We start from the raw sequence: 20794 nt of genomic DNA, 5'->3' as shown, positions 1-20794 counted from the left end.
TATCCTCCCCGTCCACATCCTCGGCCGCCTCTGGGGCAGGGCCCCCTTCAGTAACCCCAAGTGATTGTGGTGAGACAGGCCGTGATTCGCTGGCAGAGCCTCCGCTAGAGTCCAGGGCCCTTGGCACAGCTTGACCTCTGACCTTGGCCCCTCTCCCCACATTCACTGTATTCCGGGCATGGCTTTCTGTTCCTTGAGCAGTCTGTGGCAGCTCCCTCCTGAGGCCTTTGTGCTTGCTGTTCCCTCTGCCAGGAACACCCTTCCTCCGGGACTTCACTTCCTTCAGGTCTGAGTTCCACCGACCTTTCGTCAGGACCCATTTCCTGACCACCCTGGCTGAGCCTGGTTCCCCGTAACTCAGTTTCCCCTGTGTCTCCCAAGGCCCAGCACAGGTTCTGGCACAAAGCAGACGTTCCACAGCTGTTTGTCGAATGACTAAATGAAATATTCCCCATATCCTGGGGGTCCCACTCATGCCAGGCCACACGGGGGACCAGAAGAGAGCCCCTCACAGCACTTGTCGTCTGGTCCTGGAGGCGGACCCTCAGAACTGCTGGTTTGGAGATGGAGAAGCCCTGGGGGCTGTGGGAGCCCAAAAGGGAGCAGGGAGGGCTTCCTGGAGGAGGTGAGGGTGAGCTGGGCACAGGCAGAATAGAAGAGGTGAGGAGAGCATTCCAGGCAGAGGGAGCAGCGTAGGCCAGGGCTCGAGGGCAGCTGGGAGTGGCTGGAGATGCTGACAGGGCTTCCTTTGGCCGGAGCAGGGAGTTGGGATGAGAGAGAAGAGGCATATAGGACAACGGGTTAGTGATGAGAGGGCCACGGGGAGGTTTTAAGAAGAGGAGGGTTGGGGTGCAAGTCAAGTTTCTGGAAGGATTTGTGCTTTTGAAGCGCCCCCTCGCGGCCGTGTGGATGGTGTTGGATTGGGGGCAAGGCAAAGAGGACAGAGGGGCTAGGAGAGTGGTGATGCGGTGTCCCAGTGAGAGAACACACTGCAGAGAAGTGCAGTTTTTAACTAATTTCTTCGTTTTTTAAAGTAATGCATTAAAAGGAATTCCCTGGTGGTCCAGTGGTTAGGACTCTGCGCTTTCACTACTGAGGACCTGGGTTCCATCCCTGGCCAGGGAACTAAGGTTTCACAAGCCGGGCGGCAGGCCGCCCCCACCAAAAAAAAGTAATGCATTAAAAAGCCAAACAGGGAACTGCACGGGTTCGATCCCTGGTCGGGAAACTAAGATCCTGCAAGCCCACGTGGCGCAGCGGAAAGAAAAAAAAAAAAAAAAGCCAAACGGTACACAAGAACACACAGTGAAGAGTTCCCCTCTCCTACCCTGACCCTTTAGCCCCCAGGCTACTTCCCCAGAGGTGACCACTTCCATGTCTCCTTCCCAAGAGATCTATGCATTTGCATGCAGATGTATACTTTTTTTTTTGCATATATATCCTTTGTATTTAAATATCCCTTTCCCCCCCCACCCCGTTTCATTATTAAAAGTGCATACAGAAGGGTTGAAAACATGGTAAAATGATCACCTACACCACCTAGGTTTTTTTAAAAACTTTTTCTTTATTGAAGTATAGTTGATTTACAATGTTGTGTTAGTTTCTGGTGTACAGCAAAGTGATTCAGTTATATATATATATGTATACATATATATTTTTTCAGATTCTTTTCCATTATACTTTATTACAAGATCTTGAATATAGTTCCCTGTGCTATACAGTAGGACCTTGTTTGACACCACCTAGATTTAGAATGGGAACAATCCAAGTATCCATCAAGAGGGACTTGTCCATGTCCACTGTGGCACCTCAATCAAAGACTGGTGAAAAAAGTGAAAGGGTGAGGCATGCACAGTGGTGCAGTAAGCCACCTAAAGTGTGAGAAGGGAAGAGAAATAAAAAGGCATATAGCTATTTGTTTATTTTCACAAGAATAAATAATGCAGGGAATTCCCTGGTGGTCCAGTGGTTAGGACTCAGAGCTCTCACTGACAAGGGCCCGGGTTCAATCCCTGGTCAGGGAACTAAGATCACGCAAGCCACGCGGCGTGCCCAAAAAATAAAAAAATAAAAAAAATAAGTAATGCAAAGATAAGTCAGATATGGGTAAAAATGGTCATCTCTGGGCGGGCAGAGGAGATGGGGGTAGAGAGAAAAGGAATGGGAGGGAGACACCTATTTAATATGGGTTGGCTTCTAAACTATGGAAATGTGTTTAGACTATCAAATATATATATAATCAAAAAAGAGGGGAAAGAACCCACCAAAGCTGAAAACAAACATATGTGGCTAAATATCCAATTGACAGCATAACCAGTGAGAGAAAAAAATTCTGAGTCACTGTTGTCTGACATCCTTAGTGGCCTGCATTCTGAGAATCCTGAACTTAATCCCCTAGCGTTATGGTCAGCTGTAATATCAGAATCATTTATGTATATTGATGGATAAGTCAAATAAGCATGTGTATTACTTGTAACAGGAACCAAGATTTTGAGTGTGAGAGAAAAAGATACACAATCGAGATGTTAAAAAAAAAAATCCATAGCGTTAAATTTGAAATGAAAAATCGGTATAAATATATTGTCCAGTAAAAGGGCCCAGGAGAAAAACCTACACTTTTAAAGATGTTTCTCCAGTGGCAGCACATTATACATACACATATTCTGCACCTCGCCTTTTGCTGTTCTCACTTAATAATATGGCTGGGAGCCCCCTTTTTTTTTAATTAAGTATTTTTGGATTTTTTTTTTTTTTTTGCTGTGGACCATTTTTAAAGTCTTTATTGAATTTCTTACAGTATCGCTTCTGTTTTATGTTTCGGTTTTTTGGCCACAAGGCATGTGAGATTTTAGTTCCCCGACCAGGGATCGAACCCGTACCCCCTGCATTGGAAGGCGAAATCTGAACCACTGGCCCGCCAGGGAAGTCCCAAAGGAGTCCATTCTTTTTAACCTGAAAGGGTGGAGGATATGTGTGCCGACAGTTGTCCACTCACAGGTATTTCGGTCAGAGTAAGTGCATTTTTTCACAAATGAATTTCATTTAGTTTTGGTTTTTGTTTTTTGGCCACGCTGCTTGGCTTGCAGGATCTTGGTTCCCCGACCAGGGATTGAATCTGGGCCACTGCAGTGAAAGTGTCGAGTCCTAACCACTGGACCACCAGGGAATTCCCTCATTTCGTTTTTTGTTTTTTTTTTTTTAAAGACTTTTTTTTTTTGATGTATACCAATTTTTTTTTAATCTTTATTAAATTTGTTACAATACTGCTTCTGTTTTATGTTTTGATTCTTTGGCCGCAAGGCATGTGGGGTCTTAGCTCCCCAACCAGGGATCGACCCACACCCCCTGCACTGGAAGGCGAAGTCTTAACCGCTGGACCGCCAGGGAAGTCCCTCATTTAGTTTTTAAAATCACATTTCAGAGTGTAAAATTAGAAAGCTACAAAAGGCTATTCTTTCCCTCCCTGCCCTCCACAGAGGCAAACGCTGTGACTTGCTTCTTGTGTCTCCTTCCTGGCATATTCTGTTTGCATGAAATTCTTTTCCTTTTTAAAATTTCACATGCACTGAGCACTTAGCACGTGCCAGGCATCGTTCTCGGCATTTTAGAACCATCTCAACTAAGTGCTGTTATTGCCCCCATTTTGAATTGGGGAAACTGAGGCACACGGTGACTTAGCCAAGGTCATGCAGACAGTGGCAGAGCCGGGATTTTAACGCAGGTGGGCCAGCTCCAGGGTTCCCTCCATGTGAGTATCTCCAGGGTCAGTGGCTCTTACCCAGTTAGATAGAAGCAAGAAGGCGGTGGGCTCGAGTGATTGTGGGAGGCCCAGTAGACAGACCCAAGAGGGGCCCTGAATTCACTGGAATCCCCATTTCTCTCTCCCGGGCTCCTCCGTAGGGGCTGTGGGGGCCGCAAGCTTCCACCCCGACTTTCCTTGCAGATGGCTTTGTCCAAAGACTCCACAGATGCCACGGATCCCACGGAGCCCCACATCATAGGTAAGGTCCTGCGGAGGGAGGGAGGGAGCGAGTGCCGGGTTCTCAGCAGGCCTGATGGGTGGGCTCCCTGGGCCTCTGGGCACAGCCCCTCAGCCAGGACGCCCCGGGAATGTGTGTCTCCACACCAGGAATCCAGAGTCCTGATCAGCAGGCCGCCCTGGCCCACCACGACCCAGCCCGCCCGATCTTCGTTGAGGGTCCCTTCTCCCTGTGGCTTCGAGACAAATGCGTCTATTACCACATCCTCAGAGCTGACTTGCTGCCCCCTGAGGAAAGGGTGAGGGCCCAAAGCGGGAGTCGGGGGGTGGGGGTGGTAAGAGTGAGTTGGCTCAAAGGTGGGGAGGGGGGTGGGGGGATGGGAGGGCAGGGGCCGGGGGAGAGGCGGCAGGTGGCTGCAACATCCTGGGCCTCTGACTCTGCCTGCACCTCCCCTCCCCCCCCCCGCCCCCCGGGTTAGGAAGTGGAGGAGATTCCAGAGGAGTGGAACCTCTACTACCCAATGCAGCTAGACCTGGCCTACGGGAGGAGCAGCTGGGATGACTACGAGTTTAACATCGATGAAGGTAAAAAGTGGGATGGGCAGGATTCTGAACACTGCACGGGATGGGGTGCCACCTCTGGAGTCGAGGGATGGGGCCCAGGCCGAGACCTAGTCCAGTTACACACACAGACCCTCTATACACACACACACACACACCACCCCAACACCACCTCCCCCCACGAAAGCACGAAACTCACCACTCAGGGGCTCCAGACCTGTCAGCCCTCAGTCATTTCCTCCTTCAAACATTTATGGAGCACCTCTGTGCTGGCTACTGGGCATGACCAGGACAGGCCCGGTCCCAGCGGAGGAGCACACAACTCAGCCTCAGGTGGGAGTCAGGAGGATTTCCTGGTGGAAACTTGAGCCAGGAGGTGTCACCTAGGTGAAGCGTGGGACAGGCAGGCTAGGCAGAGCATGTGCAAAGGCTTGGACACACACAAAAGGCAAAAGGGAGCTTAAAGCCCCCATCCTTGGCCTGGAAGGGGTGTGGGCTTGGGGGGGCTGCTCCAGTCCCTGCTGCACAAACTGAGGGCCTGTCTCTCCCGACAGTGGAGGAAGGCCCTGTCTTCGCCATATGCATGGCGGGTGCCCACGACCAGGCCACGCTGGCCAAGTGGATCCAGGGCCTGCAGGAGACCAACCCAGCCCTGGACCGCATCCCGGTGGTCTTCCGCTTGTCAGGGTCCTCCGGGGAGCTGCTGGCATCCTCCTCAGGGCTGGAGGAGCCACCCCTGACCCCACCCGAGGGCCAGGAAGAAGAGGAAAACAATCAGCAGCGACAGCAGCAGAGCCAGAGCTGAGCCTGAGCAGTCACAGGAGCACAGGCTGTGGACTGGTGTGAAAGCATGAGATGGCCTTTTAGTGTACAGCAAATAAAAGTTTTCCGGCTTGGGGCTGTCTTGCCTCCTCTCTGGCAGTGTAGCGTCCCTGCCCCTTTAATGCCTGGTGTCACGTCTTTTCAAGTGATGGAGACATCATCCTGAACTGACGGGTCGAGCCGCTGGCCTTCCGTCTGCCTTTCGTAGACAGCTCCCACCCTTCCCTTGTCATCCCCACAATGCATTCAGGATAAAGGTGCGGAGGAAGAAGCCCCCATCACCCCAGGGTCTACGGGCTCTCCTGGCTTTTTCTTCCCGGATCAGCCTCAAACCTTCAGCTACCCCTTCCGTCTCTGCCTACTCAGAAAGTTTAACAGAGAAGGGAGTAAGGGGAGAGTGGGTTGTTGCTGGCGCTTATTGCGCGCATGCGCAGCTTCCGCTCTCGATCTTCTTTTGGCGCCGCGAGGCAGTGAGAGTCCATGAGAAATTTCCCGTCGGCGCGGAACATGCGCGCCACTTCCGGCCGGGCTCCTAACAACGGGGGAGGCTGGTAACCAGGGAGGGGGGGATGGCGGAGCGGGCGCCGGAGCCCGAGGCGGAGGCGGAGGCTGAGGCGGGAGCGGGCGGGGAGGTAGCCGCCGAGGAGGGCGCGGCGGGCCGCAAGGCGCGGGGCCGCCCGCGGCTCACGGAGTCGGACCGGGCCCGGCGGCGGCTCGAGTCCCGGAAGAAGTACGACGTGCGGCGCGTGTACCTGGGCGAGGCGCACGGGCCCTGGGTGGACCTGCGGCGCCGCAGCGGCTGGAGCGACGCCAAGCTCGCCGCCTACCTCATCTCGCTGGAGCGCGGCCAACGTAGCAGCCGCCACGGGTGAGGGGGCCCGGCCCGACGGAGGGAGGGAGCGAGGGAGGAGACGCCCCCATCCCCCGCTGAGCCTGGTCCCGCCCACTCCGCCCCCAGGGCCCCGCCCCTGGCACCTGTGAACCCCGCCCAGCGCCCCGACTGCCGGCCTGGGTCTCCGACTGCTGGTCCTGGGACGCGCCTGGCTCGGGGCCCCGCCTTCCGTCGCTCCGACTGCCCAATCCTAGGATACGCCCAGCCTCTCGACCCGCCTCCTGGGCGCTTGGCCCTGCCCCCTAGAGCTCTGGCTGCCCAATCCTGGTACGGGCCCCACCTCCAAGCATTCTAACGGCCCAGTCCCTGGAGGGGCGGCCCCGCCTCCTGAGGCCTGAGGGCCCCGAGGTCCCTGCTGGTCCCCGGGATCTCACATGCCTCATTCCCTAATACTCCCACAATGTAACCTGGGGCTGTGACTGGACACCCCGGGCCACCCAGCCCTACCCCTCATGAGGTTCCAGTGACCCACCTGGGACTGCGTGTGGCCCCATTCCCACACTGGAATGGGGCCACTGGGGAGGCCCCACACTCCCAGAACACCCCTCACAATCCAGATCTCACTCCCCTAAATCTCTTGGCTCTTGGGGAACACCTCTGTCCGGGGAGACTCAGGTGAAGAGGAAACCCCGACTTAGCTGCTCAGGTGGAGGGCAGAGGCCTTTGCATAATCTCAATCTCGAGAACGAGCAGTATGGAAGGAATTTTTCTCTTCTTGCCTTATAGGTTGGTGTGATGATTGAATGAGTTAAAATACAGCAGAGGGCTTCGAACAGTGCCTGGCACATAGTGAGCAGTCCGGATATTAGCTGTTATGATGATGTTTGTTTCCTGTCACAAACAGTGCTGCAACAGAACCCTTGTTCTGCCCTGGTTTTCACTTGTACACATTCACATGTGTCTCTCAGGGGAGATTCTGAGGGCCAGGAATCAACCAGAACCTGCTGAATTGTACCCACCCCCTCCCCAGGGTGGCAGGCTGGTTTATATGCCCAAGAGCAGGGCAGGAAATGCTGGGAGCTTATAAAACTTCAAGCCAGTGTCCCAGCTATTGGAGTTTCTGATTCAGTCAGTCTGGGTGGAGTTGCAGACCCTGTATTTTTTTCTGAAGAGCTTCCAGGGAGACTTGGTGCACAGCTGGAGTTGAGAACCACTGACCAGAGGGAGCCCCTGGAGGTTCCGAAGCTGAAAGTGGTATTTACAGAAGCTTGTCTGGCTGAGCTGGAGGTGTGTGGGAGCTGTGCAGGACTGGGGCAGGGGCACTGAGACAACCCAGGCAGTGTGTGGCAAAACCTGACCCCGGGGCACATGAGTAGTCGGGAAAATACACTAAGGGGTATTTATTCCTTCAAACTGCATGGCAGTTCTGTGTGGGAGGCACTGCGGTTATCCCCACTTCACAGATGGGAAAACTGAGGCCCAGAGGGGACCAATCCTGCTTGAGGTCACACAGCCAGTCAGTAGCAGAGATAAGACTTGAACTCGGATCTGACTGACGCCAAGTCTGTCTCCACCACGATGTGGCGTTCCCCGCACCCCAGCCGTGGCAAGGCTATGAATGGGTGGAGATGGTCATGGGTGTTTGGATTTGGGTTTGGGTGAGGATCTAGGCAGCCAGTCTGGCCCCTTGGAGGGGAGGTGGAGCCTTGGGAGGGGACAGAGGCTCCTGGGATGGTACAAGGGGACATGGATTCCTGGGCAGAGGGCAGAGCCTGGGTAGGAGCCCCGAGGAGCTGTCCTGGGCTAGACATGGGGTGTGGGGGCTGAGGATTGCTATCAGGCTGGACAAGAGTCAGTTAGGGTGGGCGGTGGAGCTGAGGAGAGACCCTGGACCGGCTGTCAGGACATTGGTGACAAGAGCGTGGGCCTAGCCACAGCGAGGAGACCCATGTTCCAGTGCCTGGCTCTGTGATAATATTGAGAATCATAATGGTCATCGTTACCATTTGCTGAGTGATTCTTAATTACCAGGCTCTTTACAATGCATATGACCCCACGCCAACCCCATGAGGAAGGTACTGTTATGAGCCCACACTACACATGGGGAAACTGAGGCACAGGGGGCAGGGTTACTCACCCAGGGTCACAGAGCCTGCTGCTGTGGTTTAGAAGAGGAAGAGCAGGGAAGCAGTCTGAGTCAGGTGGGCAGACCCTGAAGCATGGTGGCAGGAAGGCAAAGGGAGGCCCTAGCAGGTCCAGGAGAGATGGCTCCAAAGCACCTGCCTGGAGCCTGTGCTGGGCCACAGCTGAGTGGGCCACGTAGGGTCAGGAACCTGCTTGGCAGATCTGGTGGCCATCCTGGTGTGGGAGGCCATGGGGGCCCCTGGCCTTAGGGTCCGGCCCTGCCCTGGGCTCCCCAAAGCCATGGCTCACTGGGACACACAGTCAGGGTATTGGGACCCAGGCAGAGCAGGGAAGGCCCTAGAGGTAGGCGGACATGATGGCGTGGCCTTTGGGCCTGAGCTGGCTGCAGGGTCAGGACCCTCATAGAGCAGGCAGTTAGGGCCCAACCATCTCCCCAGGGCTCTGGGCCAGCCTCAGGGCCAGGATCTGCAGGTCCTTGGAGGGGGTAGTCCGAAGTCAACTCCATGACTGTTCTACTGGGTAACAAATGACCACAGACTTAGTGGCTTTAAAACCCCACAGATTTATCATCTCACATTTCTGCAGGTCAGGAGTCTGGCACATTTTAGCTGGCTCCTCAGGTCAGGGTCTCAGGAGGCTGAAATCAAGGTATCAGCGCGCCACAACGTCACCTAGAGGCTCGCCCAGGGAAAGATCTGCTTCTAGACTTGTTCAGAGCATTGGCAGAATCCATTTCCTCCGGGCTACACGGCTGGGGTGCCTGCGGTCTTGCTGACCATCAGCTGGGACTGCTCTCAGCTCCGCAAGGTCGTTCTCAGGTCCTGGTCCCTCACAGGCCCCCTCATGCTCTCAGCCCCCAGTCTCTGACTTCAGCAGGGCCCTTTTAAAGGCTCCCCTGATTAGGTCAGGCTCCCCAAATAAGCTCCCTCTTGATAATCCACTCCCCAGCCACGGGACCCTGGGCAGGCAGCTTCACCCTCAGGGCCTCAGTTTCCCACTCCGTGAGGTGGGTGATGATAGTAGACCCCTGCTAGGGCTGCTGTTGGTGCAGGAGAGCCCAAGTGAAGGGGCAAGGGAAGTAGACCTGGCCCGGGGAGCAGAAGCCCACATTCTACCCCAGCAGGATTGGCATCTCCTCATCCATCAGGCCCCAGGTTCACTCCCCACTGCCCCCTCTCTCTGTTACAGGAAGCCTTGGGAGCAAGTCCCCAAAAAGCCAAAGCGGAAGAAAAGTAAGTGCGGCTGCAGCCAGGGTGGAGGTGGCGTTGGGAGTAAGTGGCTTTGTGGTTGGTTCCCTCCCTCCCTCAGGGACCACTTGTGGAGGGTCTGCGTGTGCCAGGAGCCGTGCAGGCCGGGACAGACCCAGCCCTGCCCTCCCAGAGCCCGCAGTCTCATAGGAAAGACGGGGGACAGGCTGAGCAGGGCTGTGGTGGGGAAGTAGAGGCACCGGGGGACCCAGAGGAGGGGTCTGACCCAGCCTGGGTCGGGGGTGGGGATGGGATAGGAAGGGCTGGAGGGGACCCGAACCTGTGCTGTGCCCACCGGGGATGCGCTCATCATCCCCATCTGACACACAAAGTCTGAGTCACTGCCCCAGGCTGCACAGCCAGAAAGTGGCCGGGCCAGACTGCAAACCCAGGACCATGTGTCGCCCGAGGGGTCCCCTTTGCTCCTCTGCTCTCCTGCCCAGTGCGTGGGAGTCAGCCGGGGAAGAGCCAGGCAGAGCAGAGGGAACAGCTTGTGGCCAGGCCTAAAGGGCGTGTGGTGTGCCAGGCTCAAGGGGAGCCGGGCGTGGGCAGTCGGAGCAGAGGCTGGAGTGCGTATTCCCACCCCCTGACCACGACCCCTGAGCCCTGGGCTGTGGGTCCCAGGCCATGTCCAGCAGGGTGAGGGCCGGTGGTCCAGGGACGGCCATCTGATGGCAGTGAGCCCCTCTACTTATCACGGTGCTCAGAGGCAGAAGCTGAGCTAAGACTGAGACCCCCAGTCCGAGAGGTGTGGGGAGGGAGATGAGGGGGCCAAAGAGTGGCTGCTGGTGTCCCTGTGGTCGTCACTGGGTTGGCGGCCCCAGGCACCATCCCTAGACCCAAGGACCTTTCCTGGGCCCCCTCGTCATCTCCCAGCCCGGAAGGTCAGGGGCACACCTTCAGAGCTGAGTGAAGGGCGAGGGGCAAGGCAGGTGTCTAGAGGAAGAGGGCACAGCCCTTGCAGAGGTCCTGGGGCAGGGCCATACTTCCCTAGTTGAGGAACAGGGAGGAGGCCCTGAGGCTAGAGTGGAGTGATCCAGGGGAGCAGTAGGAGGAGGTGAGAGCAGGAGGTGACAGGGCAGAACACACAGGGCCTGGTGAACCTCAGGGAGGACTTGGGCTCTTACCCCCATTGAGGTGGGAGTCCTGGTGGATTTTTTTCTTTTTTTCCTTTGGCTGCATTGGGTTTTCATTGCTGCACGCGGGCTTTCTCTAGTTGTGGTGAGCAGGGGTTACTCTTCGTAGCAGTGCGCAGGCTTCTCATTGCGGTGGCTTCTCTTGTTGCGGAGCACGGGCTCTAGGCGCACGGACTTCAGTAGTTGTGGTGCGTGGGCTCAGTAGTTGTGGCACGTGGGCTTAGTTGCTCCGCGGCACGTGGGATCTTCCCGGACCAGGGCTCGAACCCGTGTCCCCTGCATCGGCAGGCAGATTCTCAACCACTGCGCCACCAGGGAAGTCCGCTCTGGTGGATTCTGAGTAAGAAGGGATGTGGCCCGACTCAAGTGTTCAGAGGCGCCCTCTGTCAGCTGCCGGGGGCAAGGGTGAGAGCTGGGAGAGTAGGGCCGAGGGACTGAGCTGGTGCAGGCGGGAGACGCTGAGTTGATGAGGACGAGTATAACCGTAACTGGCAACTGACAGTCGTTGCGTGAGCACCTGCCATACGCCAGGCTTTACTATGTATACGAATTGACTCGAACAGTGAGGACATTCCCTGCCAGTCTCTGTTGTCTCCAGGGCGTGTCTCACATCTCTGACCCTCAGTTTCTTCATCTGCAAACTGGGGACAGACCTGGATAATACTCAGGAGGGTGTCTCAACCCCCAGAGCTATAAGACCCATGTGGTTCTGGGGGCCGTGCTGCCTGGAGAGGGGGGTAGGGGTGAGCCCTGCCCCTCATGCCTGCCCGTGCCCCGCATGCGCAGGGCGGCGACGCAACGTGAACTGCCTGAAGAACGTGGTGATCTGGTACGAGGACCACAAGCACCGCTGCCCCTACGAGCCGCACCTCGCCGAGCTGGACCCCACCTTTGGCCTGTACACCACGGCTGTGTGGCAGTGTGAGGCTGGGCACCGCTACTTCCAAGACCTGCACTCGCCCCTGAAGCCGCTCAGCGACTCAGACCCTGAGAGTGACAAAGGTGGGTCTGCGGGGGGAGGGCTCACAGTAGCCTCCGGTGTTTGGGGCTCTACAGCCCCTCCTGGGCCCTGCCAGCCTCAGGCCAGCGTCGCGGACCTCACAGCAGCTGACGTGGCCCTGGTGCTGGATGGCCTTGCAGTCTTTGAGTCCTTGCAGAGCCCAAGAGCTGGTCCCCATTTTGCGGAGGGACAGCCAAGGTGCGGCGCGGTTTGCCCATCTGGGCCTGAGGTCAGTCGCAGGCAGGGCTGAGGTCCAGGAACCTGGCTCAGCGGCTGGAGGGACAGGCAGGTGCTGGGCCTCTCCTGGCCTCTTTGTCCTCCTTTACTTCCTCCGGCTCTCTCTCAGGTTCTGGACTGTCTCTGCAGCCTCATCCTCTTTCCCTCCCTCCAGCCTGTTCTCCTTCTCCCTACACCCCATTCTCTGCTCTTGAGCTTTCTCTTGTTCCTGAGCCTCCCCTTTCATCTTTCTGTGTTTCATCCTCTCTCTCTCTCTCTCTCTGTGTCTCGCATCTCCTTTCCTTTTCTCTCTTCTTCCCACTGTCTCTCCTCCATCTCACTCTCTCACTCCCATTTTCATCCCTTTCTCTCTCCTCCACACCATGGCCCCACCCTCGCCATCTCTCACTGCCCCAGCCCCTCCCCTGCCATCCCACATTGCTCACACACACACGTGAGCTGGAGTCCTTCTCAGGACTGGGAGGGACTCATTTATGAAGGTCCAGTTGGCCCTGGTAGGGGAGCAGAGGAGATGCCATGGGTGGTGAGGGGCTGCCCGCCTGCCTCGGGGGCTTGGCATCAGGGGGAGCATGGGGCCCTCTGCCAGGCACCCTGCCAGAGCTGAGGGTGGGGTCAGTCACCAGGGCTGAGCCCGCGCTGGCAGGCATCTCTGAGCAGGTGGCATCCCAGCTGGCCGAGGGGAAGCCGTGGGCGAGAGGTGTTCCAGGTGGGCACCCCAGCCAACGGCTGTCCCGTTGTGTGTCCGCCGGGCTCCCAGTGTGCAGCCAGCCCCTCGGCCATCTTGTCCTCCCGACTCCAGGCCCTGCCCCAAACCACCCTGAATCCTCCTCACAGCCCTGTCATCAGCAGTCGAGGAAACCAAGGCCCTGGGAGTAATGGGACTGGCCCTTCTGGCACTGGGTCTGGCTGGGATGGCGGTGGCACCCAGAGGAGTCTCCTGACAGCCCAACCCAACTCTGATACCAGTGGCCTCTGGATCTGGGCTCTCAGGAATGAATGCTGGGATCAATTAGCCAGATCTGCTTTGGGCACTGGCGGGGGGGTTGCTGTGAGGGAGTGGCTGTGTCCCTGTCCCAGCCTGGTCCCTCAGCAGCTCCCTTATCAGCTCTCTGCCGAGGGCGGCCCTTCCACCTCGCACTCAGTAAGAAGACCTCGCACCAGGACTGTGGGAGGCCGGTGGGTGCCCTGCCAATTTTGTCATTAATGTTATTATCAACTGGCAAGAAGTCCAGTGTCGGCTTAACAGCTGGACACTGTAATTGGGGATCCAGGCACAGGCCCTGGCCATGCCCCCAACTCACTAGGCAACTGCCCCCTCCTTCAGGGTGGAGCCACGGGGCTCAATCCACCCTGCAGATTACAGGGTGTTAGAAGGAGGGGCAATCCCCCTACCCTGCCCCTGCTGCTGCCCCAGGGCTGAGTCAGGGATGGGGCGTTAGGATAATAACGATAATGGGAAACATTGATAGGGTGCTTACTGTAAGTCCTACTGTCCTATTTACTCATTAAATACCCCAAACACCCCTTGAGTAGGTACCAAGTTATCCCCAGGCCCAGAGAGGTTATAAGGCACCCCCCCTTCACACAGCCGGAGGAGTGGGCACCAGGATCCCACCCTGGCAGTCAGGCTCCAGAGCCTGCACTCTCCATGTGACCCTCTGGGAGTGTAGAACACGTAGTACCCAGACAGCATACCCCAACTGTGTCACGAGTGTGTAACTTAAGGGACAGTCATTCACTTTTCCCGTCCCCAGTTTCTCCCTGCTTGCGGACATTAGCACCAAACACCTGGGTAAGATGCCAGCCCTCTTGGCCTTCATCACAGCCTTGGTCATGGGTTCATGCATTTTTATAAACATGCACTCAATGTGTACCAAGCAGCACTGTGTACCTGGGCACTGGGGCCTGTGCACAGGGACCCCCATCCTTGTGGAGTTTACGGTATAAAGGGGAAGCAGACAGTAAACAAGATAAACAAGTAAAATCTAGAGTGCAGTGGAAGGCGGTAAGTATTGGGGGGAAAATAAAGGAGAGAAAAGGGTGCTATTTGAGACCAAGTGGTCAGAGGCCTCCCTGAAAAAATACCATTTGAGGAAGGGTCTGATGGAGGTGAAAGAGGGAGCCCACGCAGGTGTCTGAGAAAAGAGGGTTCAGGCAGAGAGAGTGGCGAGTGCAAAGGCCCTGAGGCAGAAACCTGCCTAGTGTCCCTGGGCACAGAAGGGAGGTCAGTGGGGCTGGAGAGGAGGTGACAAGGGCACATGTTCAGGCTGTGTGGCCATGGTGAGGGCTTTGGCTGCTACGCCAAGTGAGTTGGGAAGGGCATTAACTGAGGTAAGGCCAGCTGCCGAGATAGACGCACCCCAGCTCCTGTGACCTAACGCAGCTCACTTCCCCCCACATTCCGGTGAGACTCAGCTGTATCGCACACCTAATGGCAAAGGATGCTGGGACATGTAGTCCACCAGGTGTCAGGAGGAAGAGACAGGGGTTTGGTGAGCAGCTGGCCTATCTCTTCCACAGGAAGCGATGAGCAGATTCTCAAAGAGGAACGTGACCTGAGCAGGTGTTCACGGGCTCCCCCTGGCCAATGAGGGGAGGACAGACTTGGGGGTGGGCAAGGATGGGAGCGGGGGCACCCAGGAGAAGGAACTGCACGGTCCTGGCAGAGGGCTGGCGGGGCCGTGACCAGGGTGTGCGGGGGAGGTAGGAGAAGCCGTCAGCCTGGGGATGTATTTTGGAAGCAACGCCAACAGGTTTTGCTGACAGATTGGAAGTGGGTGTGAGAGAATGGGAGAAGTAAGGAGAGCCCCAGGACTTTGGCCTGAGCAACTGGAAGGGCAGAGCTGCCGCCCGCTGAGACGGGGATGTCTGTGAGCCATGCAGCCTTTCTCTGAGGGAAGATTCGGAGCCCAGAGTCTGAGATGCCTGTAAGACCCCTCAGAGGGAGCAGTGGGGCGTGACGGGCTGCAGCTCCGCGGGAGGTCCAGGCGAGAACTGTCCACTGGAGACACCGGGGTATGGGTGGTGACAGTATAATAAAAATAGATGCAGGCAGACCTAGGCGATATTGCAGGTTTGATTCCAGACCACCGCAATAAAGTGAATATCGAAATAAAAGGAGTCTCACGAACTTTTTGGTTTCCCAGTGCATATAAAAGTTATGTTTACACTATACTGTGGTCTATTAAGTGTGCAATAGCATTGTGGAAAACAAAAAAAAGGTACATTCCTTAATTTAAAAATACTTTGTTGCTGGGGAATTCCCTGGCTGTCCAGTGGTTAGGACTCTGCACTCCCACTGCAGGGGGCACGGGTTCGATCCCTGGTCAGGGAACTAAGATCCTGCATGCCGAGTATGCTGCTCAGCCAATGATTGATAGATTGATAATAAAATTTTTAAAAATAAATAAATAAAAATACGTTATTGCTAAAAAAATGCCACCATCATCTGAGCCTTCAGTGAATGGCAATCTTTTTGCACTATTAACATCAAAGATCATTGATCACAGGTCACCATAACAAATATAATAATAATGAAAAAATTTCAAGAATTACCAAAGTGTGACCCAGAGACACAGAGTGATCAAATGCTGTTGGAAGAATGGCGCCAATAGACTTGCCCGAGGCAGGGTTGCCACAGACCTTCAGTTTGTAAACAGTGTTTGTAATGAGCCCCTTTCGCAAGATGCCCCTTGGGAACATACCTGAGTCTAATGAAGTGACTCAGGGAGGGGCCCCTAGATAGCTTTACGATGGGGGTTGGTCCACAGAAAGCAAACCCAGGGTTAGAGGGTGGCAGCTCTCAGCCCCACCCCCAGCCCCCAGGAGCAGATGGGGGCTAGTAACTGGGTTATAAAAACTCTTTTTTTTATTTTTTTATTTTTTTTTTTGGCCACGTCGTGCGGCATGCAGGATCTTAGTTCCCCGACCAGGGATCGAACCCGTGCCCCCTGTTTTGGGAGCGTGCAGTCTTAACCACTGGACCGCCAGGGAAGTCCCTATAAAAACTCTTAAACAGTGACCCGAGAGCTTCCAGGTCGGTGGACACATTGAGGTGCTGGGAGATTGACGTGTCTGTAGAGAGCATGGCAGCTCCGTGGCAACCCCCAACCTCCCCCCGCCCCCCCACCAATTACCTTCCCTTGTGTATCTCTTCATCCGGCCATTGCTGAGTTGTATCCTTTATAATAAAACTGTAATCAGAAGTAGAGCACTTTCTTGAGTTCTGTGAGTTGTTCTAGCAAACTACCAAAGCTGAGGAGGGCGCTGTGGGAACCTCCACTTCATAGCCAGAAGTATGGGTGACCCGGGACTTGTGACTGGCATCTGAAGTGGGGGCAGTCTTGTGGGACTGAGCTCTTTCACCCTCAGGGTCTGACACTGTCTCTGGACAGATAGTGTCAGAACTGAATCGAATTGTTGGACATCCAGCTGGTGTCAAGGATGAGGGTGGTATGAGCCTGGTGGATACCCTGGGATGAGTGGAGCGCTGAGGAGAGGCCCCAGTGAGAGCCTCCCAGGCCCGTAAGAACAGAAGAGGCTGAGAAGGGGCCACCAGGGAGGAGCCAGGGACCTGAGTGCGGGTCTACAGGCTGAGTCAGGAGAGCATCTCAAGGAGCAGGGGCAGCTGTGGAGGATATGGACCGAGCTGACCGCTCTTATGGGGGTAGGGGAGTCACGGTGCTCAGCCCCTGGGGAGCCTTCAAGAAATACCAGCTGCTGCCGCCACTGTCATAACTGTCCCCTCTCCTCTGTCACCACAGTGGGCAATGGCCTGGTGGCCGGCAGCTCTGACTCGTCCAGTTCCAGCTCCGGCTCCGACTCTGAGGAGCCCCCCGAGGGCCAGCAGGCCAAGGCGACAGTGGCAATGGCGGCAGTTACCCCCACCAGCCCAGCGGGCAGCAGCGGGCTCATCACACAGGAGGGCATGCACATCCCCTTCGATGTCCACCACGTGGAGAGCCTGGCTGAGCAGGGCACCCCACTGTGCCCCAACCCGGCCAGCAGCGGGCCCGAAGCCCTGGAGACAGTGGTGTGCGTGCCAGTGCCCGTGCAAGTGGGCCCGGGCCCTAGCACCCTCTTTGAGAACGTGCCCCAGGAGGCACTGGGTGAGGTGGTGGCCAGCTGTCCCATGCCAGGCATGGTGCCCGGTTCGCAGGTGATCATCATTGCCGGCCCCGGCTACGATGCCCTCACAGCCGAGGGCATCCACCTCAACGTGGCAGCAGGCAACGGTGCCCCCGGAGGGGGCCTGGGTGACGAGGTGCCCTGCGCCATGATGGAGGGTGTGGCCGCCTACACCCAGACAGAGCCAGAGGGCAGCCAGCCCAGCACCATGGACCCCGCCGCCATGACAGGCATTGAGACCAAGAAAGGTCTGGGGGGCCGTGCCAGTCTGGGGGGTTGGGGGGGCCATGATGGGACCTGGGAAGGGGAGGGCGAGTAATGGCCCCAGAGGAAGCTCCTCAACAGCCTTAGTCCCCACGGACACCCACCCTGTGTCCACCCCCGTAGAGAAGGAGGACCTGTACGTGCTCAAGAAGGAGGAGAAGGAGGAACCGGTGGCCCCAGAACTGACAGAGCTGGCTGCGACGGTGCCTGAGAGCGCAGAGCCCGAGGCAGAGGCAGACGGGGAGGAGCTGGACGGCAGCGACATGTCAGCCATCATCTATGAGATCCCCAAGGAGCCCGAGAAGTGGGTGCCGGGGCAGGCGGGGGAGAGGAGGGACGAGGAGCGGCCCTTGGGCCCGCAGCCCTCCTGGTGTCAGAGCCCCGACGCCATGGGCCCTTCCCCTCCAGGAGGCGGCGAAGCAAGCGATCGCGGGTGATGGACGCCGATGGCCTGCTTGAGATGTTCCACTGCCCTTACGAGGGCTGCAGCCAGGTCTACGTGGCCCTCAGCAGCTTCCAGGTGAGGCCGCCATCCAAGTGGGCCGGGCGGGACTGCTTCTGTGTCGGGCTGCCTGCGCGCTGGGTCTGGGCAGTGCGGCTCGTGGAGGGCCCCACCCGGCCCCTCCAGGTGCCACTGGCCTGCCTGCCGTGCACCCACCCAGCCCCAGCTGATCTCAGCCTCAGCCACAGAGAGGCAGCCGTCACCTCTGTGCCCTCCCCTCCTGCTCTCCAGCCCCAGCCACCCTGCCTCCTCAACCAGCCACGGCCTCTCTCTGCACACCCCGGGGGCCTGCCTGGTCCTGGTGGCTCCCCATAAACTACCCCTCTTCCAGCCGCCTGAACTCTTCCTGCCTTTGCCCAGGCCGCCCTGTCAGCTCACGATGCTTCCTCTCCAAGCTCAACTGAGGACACCCCTCTGCCAGGAAGCCCACCCTAGTCCCCCCAGCCCCGGGTCACTGCACTACCAGGACATACCTGCCGTTTGCCCGCTGAGGTTTGGACAGGGTGCCCTGAGAGCAGAGACAGGGTCCTGTCACATCCCCACTCCTGGCGCAGGATGTGGCCCCAGGAGAACTTTGAATTTGCCAAGTCATGTTTTCATTAAGCACATGTTGAGCACCTACCGGGTGCCAGGCCTGGTGCTGGGTGCTGGAGCAGTTGTGCTAGTGAGTTAAAGAATGAAAGAACAAAAGAATGAATGACTCGAGGGCTGCCTGCTCCAGGCGCTAGGGGCAGCTTAGCACTATGCAAAGTGCCGCTGTGGGGCTGACAGCCCTGGACTCTGGTCCTAGCCCTGCCACTGCCCACCTGTGAGACACGGGCCAAACCACTAAGCCTCCAGAGCCTTAGTTTCCCCATCCACAAACTGGGCTCACGGCTGAGCCCCTTCCCATGGTTCTGACAAGGCTGACTGATGCCCCAGCCCAGAGCCTGGCTGGAGTAGGTGCTCAGTAAGCTGCTCTTGGATCCCAGTTGTGCCCCTGACCCCCAGCTCGGATCTGGGAGTCCCTGCCCAAGGGCAAGGGCACCCCTCTTCCTCTTCCAGGGAGGCCGGCCCTAGCTGGCCCTCATCTGTCCCCACCCTGGGGAGCTCCAGAGGCGGGCCCATGGCACCCGCAGCCCCACTCCTGCCCCTCTTGCCCCCAGAACCACGTCAACCTTGTGCATCGGAAAGGGAAGACCAAGGTGTGCCCTCACCCCGGCTGTGGCAAGAAGTTCTATTTATCCAACCACCTTCGGCGGCACATGATCATCCACTCAGGTCAGGCCGGGGAGGGGCTGGCAGCTTGAGCCAGAGGCACGGTGGCCTGGGCCTGGGAGCTGGGGCAGGGGCTGGGGCAGGCAGGGGGTGAAACCCAAACACGGGCTGCCCCTCCCTGAGCCTCCTCCATGCCCACCACAAGGGCTGGTGTGAGATGGTGGAAGTAAAGTGGTTGACTTAGTGCCCACTGGGCACCTCCCAAGTAGACAGTAAGCTGTCTACACGGGTCACAGGGACATCTGCTATTCTCAGTCATGTGGAGCTGGGCAGGGGTTGGCTGTCTCTTCCCCAACTTGGCCCTTGGCCTCCCCTCTTCAATGAGCAATTCTCATGTGGGACTCAGTTCCAGGACTGAGGGGGGGACAGTGAACCACCCCAGGTGGGCAGTGGGGGGAAGTGAACTTGGGACAGGATTTCTGTTCTGTCTGCTCCAGGCGCCTCCTTAACCCAGGACACAGGGTGCAGGCCTCACGGGGAGTGCTGGTGCCTATGCCCAGCAGGAGGGCACGGCTTCAGATTTTTCGAGAGGCCAGAACTTTGGATTTTTATGTGAGATCGCCCCAATACGTGAAACATTAGAGTCAAATTCAGGCCCACTTTAGCTTGGCAGTTTGCACCCTGTGCACCTCAGGGATCCGAGTTCGCATTCCTGCTCTGCCCAGCCGCGTTCCTGGGCAGCCTCCGAGCCTCATGCGAGGCCGTAGCTGTCCTTCGTTCTAGCTGCCTTAGTTATTATAGTCGGCATTCACGCCCAGAGGATGTGGGCTTTAGTCTACCTGCGCCCAGAGGCCTTGCGCACTACTGGGTCTCGGCAGTGCTGCAGTGACCCCACAAACCCCTCTCTCGACGGCGGCCTGCTCAGCCCCGCGTCTCCCCCAGGTGTCCGTGAATTCACCTGTGAAACCTGCGGCAAGTCCTTTAAGAGGAAAAACCACCTGGAGGTGCACCGGCGCACGCACACAGGCGAGACGCCTCTGCAGTGAGTAATGGGCTTCCCGCCAGGGGCTGGGAGGGAGGGCATCCGGGCCTGGACTCTCACAGGGCAGCTCCCAAGAGCGGGCGACGCCCCCAGCGTTGCATCCGTGGGGTTTCCAGAGTGCTCCCACCCCAGATGGTGCCCCCCCTTTCAGGGGTCTGCCCAGCCTTAGTGGTTGGGCCCCGCCCCCGAGGCGGCCCCTCCCCGGTGCTGCTCCCTTTTGCCCCGCCCTCTCTGACCCCGCCCCCCACCCCGTGCCTCCCTCGTGCTCCCTGGCAGGTGCGAGATCTGTGGGTACCAGTGCCGACAGCGCGCGTCGCTCAACTGGCACATGAAGAAGCACACGGCCGAGGTGCAGTACAACTTCACGTGCGAGCGCTGCGGGAAGCGCTTCGAGAAGCTGGACAGCGTCAAGTTCCACACGCTCAAAAGCCACCCGGACCACAAGCCCGCCTGATCCACCCAACCACTGAACGCCCCTATTTATTCATCCGATCGGACACCATGCCCGAGTCTGCCAGGGCCGGGACAGCCGCGGCCAGCCGCCAGGACCTCGGGCCAGAAGGAGGCGCCCCTGCCCCGCTCCAGGGCTGGGCCCTCAGGGCAGGTCCCCCCCCACCCCGCCCGAGTTTTGGAGCTGGCACTTGGGGCTGCACTGCTGGGACTGTGTCAAGAGAGCAGAACGAGATTAAAGAGCGAGAAAGGA

General features: G+C 57.5%; 2 protein-coding genes and 1 long non-coding RNA gene across 9 annotated transcripts in view; 2 read left to right on the top strand and 1 right to left on the bottom strand.

Moving 5' to 3' along the window:
• ECSIT (ECSIT signaling integrator) overlaps positions 1-5438 on the top strand; it is a 15977-nt gene extending 10539 nt beyond the window's left edge. For all 3 annotated transcript variants that reach the window (XM_082454469.1, XM_082454467.1, XM_082454468.1), the window contains 4 exons: positions 3944-4001; positions 4130-4278; positions 4459-4564; positions 5095-5438. In XM_082454469.1, the coding sequence (XP_082310595.1) occupies positions 3944-4001; positions 4130-4278; positions 4459-4564; positions 5095-5345 (564 nt within the window). In that variant the 3' untranslated portion in view covers positions 5346-5438. The remainder of the gene's footprint in view (positions 1-3943; positions 4002-4129; positions 4279-4458; positions 4565-5094) is intronic.
• Positions 1-6972, bottom strand: part of LOC309657283 — an 11709-nt gene extending 4737 nt beyond the window's left edge. The window contains exons 1-4 of one of the 3 annotated variants that reach the window (XR_014261748.1): positions 6338-6972; positions 4740-4893; positions 3779-4009; positions 6-1871 (exon numbers count right to left, since the gene is read on the bottom strand). This is a non-coding gene — a long non-coding RNA (uncharacterized lncRNA). Of the gene's footprint in view, positions 1-5; positions 1872-3778; positions 4010-4739; positions 4894-6114; positions 6232-6337 lie in introns of those variants that run through there. The other 2 variants (XR_014261750.1, XR_014261749.1) reach the window with 2 other exon arrangements.
• ZNF653 (zinc finger protein 653) lies at positions 5581-20794 on the top strand. 3 transcript variants are annotated; one of them, XM_082454447.1, is made up of 9 exons: positions 5581-6230; positions 9528-9571; positions 11509-11724; positions 16723-17334; positions 17474-17654; positions 17759-17870; positions 18998-19112; positions 19992-20091; positions 20368-20794. In XM_082454447.1, the coding sequence occupies exons 1-9, from the start codon at positions 5932-5934 to the stop codon at positions 20543-20545; spliced, it is 1857 nt and encodes a 618-aa protein (XP_082310573.1). In that variant the 5' UTR covers positions 5581-5931; the 3' UTR covers positions 20546-20794. The 3 variants fall into 3 exon arrangements, 2 of the variants coding, with proteins under 2 accessions (XP_082310573.1, XP_082310574.1); XM_082454448.1 differs by having other exon boundaries at positions 19975-20091; positions 20368-20554; XR_014261747.1 differs by lacking the exon at positions 18998-19112 and having other exon boundaries at positions 19975-20091; positions 20368-20406.

Source organism: Balaenoptera physalus, assembly GCF_965194825.1.
Source record: "Balaenoptera physalus genome assembly, chromosome: 3".
Taxonomy (NCBI): Eukaryota; Metazoa; Chordata; class Mammalia; order Artiodactyla; family Balaenopteridae; genus Balaenoptera; species Balaenoptera physalus.
Note: the sequence above shows the minus strand (reverse complement) of the source record. Positions and strands in the feature narration are given on the sequence as shown.

What these genes read in the sequence shown, in the direction of transcription:
- ZNF653 (XM_082454447.1), top strand. Translation starts at nt 5,932, where the DNA reads ATGGCGGAGCGGGCGCCGGAGCCCGAGGCGGAGGCGGAGGCTGAGGCG. An exon ending in GCACATGATCATCCACTCAG is followed by an intron (nt 19,113 to 19,991) that starts GTCAGGCCGGGG and finishes CGTCTCCCCCAG; the next exon opens with GTGTCCGTGAATTCACCTGT. An exon ending in ACAGGCGAGACGCCTCTGCA is followed by an intron (nt 20,092 to 20,367) that starts GTGAGTAATGGG and finishes GCTCCCTGGCAG; the next exon opens with GTGCGAGATCTGTGGGTACC.